This window comes from Prionailurus viverrinus, chromosome B4, assembly GCF_022837055.1.
Source record: "Prionailurus viverrinus isolate Anna chromosome B4, UM_Priviv_1.0, whole genome shotgun sequence".
Lineage (NCBI taxonomy): Eukaryota > Metazoa > Chordata > Mammalia > Carnivora > Felidae > Prionailurus > Prionailurus viverrinus.
In genome coordinates this window covers 92,654,041-92,660,505 of record NC_062567.1, presented here as the reverse complement: position 1 = coordinate 92,660,505, position 6,465 = coordinate 92,654,041, and the positions used below count along the sequence as shown (strand labels likewise).

Here is a 6,465-nt window from a genome sequence, read left to right as displayed (position 1 = left end):
GAGTAGGGGAAGAGGTTGCAACTTAGAGTGTTTTGGGGTGAAATAGTAGTGCCACAGAAATGGTGCAGGGTACACTTGTGGGGGTGCGTCCAGGGGTTGGGAAAATGCAGTTGCATATATCTCTATTCTCAGCATCAAAGACTTGTCTAATATTAAAATATATATGTCATTCTTTCCTTCTCCCGCCTGTCGTGCAATTCCTGGCCTTGTGTCTCAGTGCTAGAGCTGAAATAAATTATAGAGGCAATGATATGGCTGGGCTCTCAGATCCTATGACAGCTTGCCTGATTTAAGCTCTGTGGGTAGCATATTTCCTATTAGTTGTCCCAATTCACAGTGGATGGAGAAAGAAAGCATCAAGTGAGGCATGCAGTTCAATTCAACAAATGTTTATTAGTACCTCTTATTTGCCTGGAAAGGCTTTATTCAATTTAAGTGATACAAAGATGCAGAAGTTCTTATCGAGCTTTCAACTGTATTGTAAGACAAACCACAGATAAATGAATATCTGGTGAAAAAAAATGAGGCAGATGTTGTGTGTAGAAGGTAAATTCACTGTAATCTGGAGGTGGGCCAGGGCTTTCTGGAAGTGAGACCAAGGTTAGACCTTTGTAAGTTTGAGTGTGGTGGTGATGCAGGAGGAAGTTAACTGGGAAGGGGGCAAGGGCATCCCATGAAGACACAGAGGCAGAAAGGTCAGTGCTCCTGGGATGGTTAAGGGAGAGTAGACTGGCCGGGCGTGTTTTATGATTAAGAGTAATTACTTACTAGACAATATAAGGATCTTCACCCTCCAAAGTCTTAGATGGGGGGGGGGGTGTCACCTCTATTGCGCAGACTGTTGTAGGCTACCTAGAGACACGAGCGGGACCAGAGGAGTCCAGTTACAGAGCTGATTCTATTACCTTTCACCTTAGAAAGGAAAATGAAGACCAGAGATAATTACCTCAATTACACATTACATCCTACTAGTCTAAAAGTATGACCTCACTTCTTTCTCTCACTATGGTCATGGACAGCCTTTGGGCTTGAGTCGACAGAAAGTTTAAACACAGGGATCGAGCTGGAGAAAGGGGAAAGGGAAAGGAAAAAAGGAAAGCTATCAGAAAGGAGTCACCCGCAAGGCACGGTCCCCAGCAGGTGCTTTGGGAATGCTTCCCCAAGCAGCCCACGGTGCTCGCAAACTCAGCAAGGGTAAGACACCACCGAATTCTCTATTCGTATGGGCAGCCCTGGGCACCCTTGGGCCAGCAGCGAGCCCTGTCCACGTGCAGAGGAGGGACTAGGGTGGGTCTTAAGGTCCTGTGGTTCCTCTGGTCAGGCCCAAATTTATCCCTCCCCACCCAGCCCCGGGTCTTAGACGGGCTCTCACTAAGAAGCGCCGCTAGACGCCCCCCTCGGAGGAGCCAGCCCCCCTCGGAGCAGCCAGCCCCCCTCGCAGCCGCCGCGAAGACCCGGAGAAGTGGAATCCACTTTGAAACTCCGTGCGGCGCGAGGGCCAGCGCTGGGCATGCTCAGTTGGCGCGGCGCGTCTGGCTGCTGCTGGCTCTGCGCTGGCCCCGCGCGGAGGGCTCCGGGGCTGGCGCGGGAGTCCACCCCGCCTTCTCCGCGGCGGCTGCGGGCTTCCAGAAGGCCGAGCAGCAGCCGCCGCCGAGCGCCTCGCCCCTGCCCTGCTCCGCCCCCCTCCTAGCCGCCTCCTACTCATCCTCCCTCTCGCCCTCTCTTCGGGAGGCGAAGCTGGTGCTGGCTTCTGTCGGCGCCACAGACCTCTGCGAGCCCAGCCAGGACCTGAGAATGAAACCCGGAGACCAGAGGACCCTTGGCGGTGGCTCTTTCTAATAACACTTTGCCTGAAGTGGGGTCGTGGCGGAGTTCCCCCTCCACCGCTCAATGCAAGCACTATGCGGACAGCAGTCTGCCTCCCTGCGCTGTGCCTGCTTCTTAATCTTCACGCTGCAGGTAAGGGGTGGCGGGGCGTAGAGCTGGAGCTGTGTATGAGATGGGAAACTGCACATGCTTGAGGACTCTAGGAAAAGCTTGCCTCGCCGAGAAAGCTGTAGAAAGGCAAAGCAGGACAGTACGGACAGGCAAGGGGTGAGGGAGTTGTGCACCTGTTGGAAGACTGAGGCGGAAAACTTAAGCTAAAATCAGCTCTCGATTTTTCCTTACCTGGTACGAATCGTAGTGAACATTTTGAATATGAACACAGGTTTGCTTCCCCTCCATCTAGACACCCTCCCTAATCCTGTCTCTAGGCTATGCACTTGACTGCCAATTTTTCAGGAGACAGACAAGACATCCTGCTGAATGTAACCTTTTCTACTGCAGCGGCTACATCCTAAGGTCCCTGGGCTTAGCGAGAGCTCGCAGGGATGCATTGGCTGTAACCTGAAGGACCACATCTCCGCCCAAAAGATCGAAATACATGGTTCACGTTAATGATGCCGCTCCAGGCTCCTTTGGCCCCTGCTCTTGTCACTCGAATTTTCTAAGCCAATAAGAAGAAGGAAAGGTTTCAAATAGGGCCCCCTCTTCTCTTTCAGCATCATGGTCAGCGTCCGAGGGCACCAAACAAAAACCCAATCACAGTTTCAAGGCTGACAACCCCAGGGTAGGCACTGTCCCTGGGACAGATTTGGGGAGGACCGGCCAAGAGTGACAGTGAGACTGCGCCCAAATATAAACATATTTGACATCAGAACCAATATTAGATTTCATGTGGGAGCAAACCTTAGAGGGTACCTGGGGAATTTTATATGCAATGCCACTACAGATCCTGCTTTTTGGATACATGCAGTCTCTGTGTAATACAAGGACTTGCTGGACTGAATCCTTTATCATTTTTACACACACATGTACCAAAATAGAATATGGCAGAGAGATTTTTGGGCACCCTACTGCGACAGCAGTTGTCCATGCAGTAGTCCTGTAGCAACCAAAGACTAGATATTTTCCCCGAGTTCTCTTGTCACCCAATCACACACACTCATTCATTCCTTCGCCTAACATTTATTGAGCATGTATTATATCCCAGGGGTAATGAATAAAAATAATGGCTGCAAAATCACAATTCTTGTGGTATCTTTTAAAAAGAGTGGGTGAGTTCCTTTCCTATGTGTGCAATAATGCAAGTAAAATATGGTACTTCCTCATTTCTGGCTTGTGCTTTTTTAATGTATTGTGAACCTCTTCAACAAGTAATACATGAGAATATTAAGGCTATAGTTAAGTACACATGTTAATTGTTATAATTATGATGCTTTATTGTGAAAATTTCAATAGTTCTTTGGCACCTTTTAAAAACTAGCAAATAGCTTTGACTTGGTCATTAAGTTATTTGCAAACAGCTGTACTGCATCATTTTATTACTACGTGCAGTTGTTTAATGTTGAAATTTGGGATGAAAATATGCACATTGGGTTGAATTTTATTTACATTATTATGTTTAATGATAGCACTGATAGAAAACATCCATTGCCAAAAAAAAATTTTTAAAGAAAAAGCCTCAGTTCTTACCAAGTTTAAGAATGACTTAGCTGATCTATCAAAAATGTCAGTGTAGTCATTCTTGAAAACTAATATATAAGAAATTCTAAAGATTACACTTAATGTATCTTGAGCAATTATAGCTTCAAAGTTATAAATAAACTTCAATCTAGGCAGGTGGAAAACATTTCTAAATTTATTGTAGGTGAACATTTGGGATGAGGAAAGTAGAGGATTTTGTTGATCAAAGGGGAAACCTAGAAGTCTGTAGCCCTAGATTATACCTGGAGCTCTGCCAAAGGGTGTATTACCAGAGACAAGCCTGTCCACCTCTACTTTGACTTCTTAAGTTGAAAAACAAAATATTCAACCAATTTGAAATTGATAAGGCAATGCATTGTTGAGCTATCATTTTCATATTTCAATTGCAAGATGCTATATAGAAATTAATTGTATTCATATTTAATATAGTGCTTTTGATAGGTGTTTTTTCACAGCAGATTGCAAGTTTAATAGTGTAGCTGTCTTGCCAGTTTCATTTTGAATGCATTTTAATTTTAAACAGCAATTTGTGGGTCACAAGCTGTCATCAGATTAAAATTCATCACAGTTATCTAATAACATTATTAGGACTTTCATTGGAACTGAAACACATATTTTTTGATCTAAGCTCCTGTAGATTTGAGTAATAAGAAAGCGAATGGGTGGGAGGACAAAGAGCAAGAAGTCATTGATTACTTGTTGAGTGAGTTTGTTTCTTTTACAGAATGCTTTCCTCTCAGGATAGAAGCAAGGCTTATAAAGGAGGGAAAAGAATTCTCTTTTTTCGCCCTCTTTACTGAAAAGCTAACTGGTCCATTTTGGTTATGCCCTGGGTGCCAACAGCTACTTCATGCTGGTGGAACTGATAACATATTAGAACTGTTTAGGGATGGGAGAAATTGGCTGACAGGATGTGAGTGCTCTACTCAGGCAACAAGGAACTGTTGCCTTCCAGATTATCATTCCCCTAATGATGGTAGCCAACTGTTTTCAACTTGAGTGCTATCTCCAATTATTTGGTCATGATTACCTAAGACACTATGCAAAATAATAAGCAAGCAAGAAAATAATAAATAAATAAATAAATAAATAAATAAATAAATAAATAAATAAATTCTGGCCAACCCTGAGTTTTAACTGGCTTAATAGGGAAAAGTACTGTGGTCTCTTTGTAGTGTCCGTGGGAACAAAAAGATGATGATAGGTACAATACTGTGTAATTAACATCTTTAGGTAAAATAATTCTAATAAATTACTGAGCATAGAGCTTGTTAAATAACTCAGTTTCAACTCTTTCTGTGGAAGCTCATTTTCCTAGATCTCCCTAACAAGGAAAGTTGTAGTTATTGTCTATCCAACTGCTTACTATTCGGGTAAGAAAACTAAGATCCAGTAAATGGTAGACAGTATTTACTTTAAATAGTAAATGTAACTATTTAACAGTTATGCCAGTTAACAGCATAGTCAAGATGAAAACGCATGTGTCCAGACCTGTGACTGTATATTGTATGAAATCATACAGTAGGAAAGGCCACCATTGAGTTAGTGGCCACCATTGAGTTAAGGCCACCATTGAGTTAGTCAAATCCTTTTTACCTAGCTGTACTCATTCTTTACTCCTTCTATGAACCAATGTGATACATAAACTCCAGTTGAAAAGACTACTTCAGGAATATCCAAGAAAGTGTGCCCCAATAATATGGATGGTACCCCAAGATTTACAGAAAGCTTATTTTTTCCTTGTCTTTTCTCTTTCTTTGCCCAAAAACCTATGTTCTGTTTCAGGAGATGATATTGAGTAGTGTTTTACTTACAAAGGAGTGAAGGTCTTGGGCTGTTAAAATTTCTCATGTGAAAGCTTTATTGTTTCTAGTGAATGTTTTGCTAAAAACAACAACAACAACAACAACAACAACAACAACAACAAAAGAGAACATAATTTCAATGCATTTCTCTCTCTCTAAGCTCTGGAAAAGGTTCTTTCAAACGTTCACGTTGTTCTTACTGTTGAGCATTCTGGACAGCACCGAAGACTGCCTTCGATGTATCTTCTGAAGATAACAGCTTCACTCTCAGAGAAATGCACAGTCAATTTCTCTAGTCTTTGAGAAGGAAGGATTCCTATGGTGAGACCAGGAGGATCAGGGAAATCATTTGCAGAGGCACCACCTTCAAAAGAAAGGGTAGATTGATAGGAAAATAATACATTATTCTTTAAGATTTTAAGATGTCTTTTCTGAATGAACTCCAGAATTTGTTTTTCCTGTTCAAAATCGCTCAACACAACCCTTACAATGGCCCAGGTTCTACCATATTCTCTTCTCCCATTATCTCCTTGATATCATCTCTCACTACTGTCCTCTTTTTTGTCCGTCTTCAGCCACATTGGTCTCCTTGCTATGCCAAGAAGATGCAGGCACTTGCCCACCTCATTTGTTTTGCATTTTTCTTTGCCTGAAACACTCTTTCCACGAGTATCTCTGGCTTAATCCCTTCATTTTAGCCTTCTACTCAAATGTTACTTTCTCAGGAAGGCCCTCACTAACTATCCTATTTAATATTTATTTCATCTTTTCCCCCCAAAAAACTTCAATACCCTTTCCTGCTTTACTTTTTTCCCCAGAGGTTTTTCACCAGTTTCCATATCATATATTTAACTTATTTGTTTTGTTTACTGTGATTCCTCCTTTCCCCTTTGAAATGTAAGCTCCTCAAAGACAAAGGTATTTGTCTGTTTTGTTTACTGCTGTATTTATTGCAGTTCCTGCCCAGCCTAGCACCTGGGGGCGGTGCCTGGCATAAAAGCTACTAAAGACTTAAATTATATTGAATAAATAGAAACAACACAGTGATATTTTTGGTCTCTCTCTTTTGCATTTAACTGCTTCTTGGCACCCATGCAAGACACACTTAGTCAACTTAGCCACTTCTAGAATG

General features: G+C 42.6%; 1 protein-coding gene across 1 annotated transcript in view; it reads left to right on the top strand.

The window, feature by feature from the left end:
* The first annotated feature begins 1,633 nt into the window (after nucleotides 1-1,633).
* PTPRR (protein tyrosine phosphatase receptor type R) overlaps nucleotides 1,634-6,465 on the top strand; it is a 245,859-nt gene continuing 241,027 nt past the window's right edge. Inside the window, exon 1 of the mRNA XM_047868277.1 lies at nucleotides 1,634-1,959. Within this exon, the coding sequence (XP_047724233.1) occupies nucleotides 1,902-1,959 (58 nt within the window). The 5' untranslated portion in view covers nucleotides 1,634-1,901. The remainder of the gene's footprint in view (nucleotides 1,960-6,465) is intronic.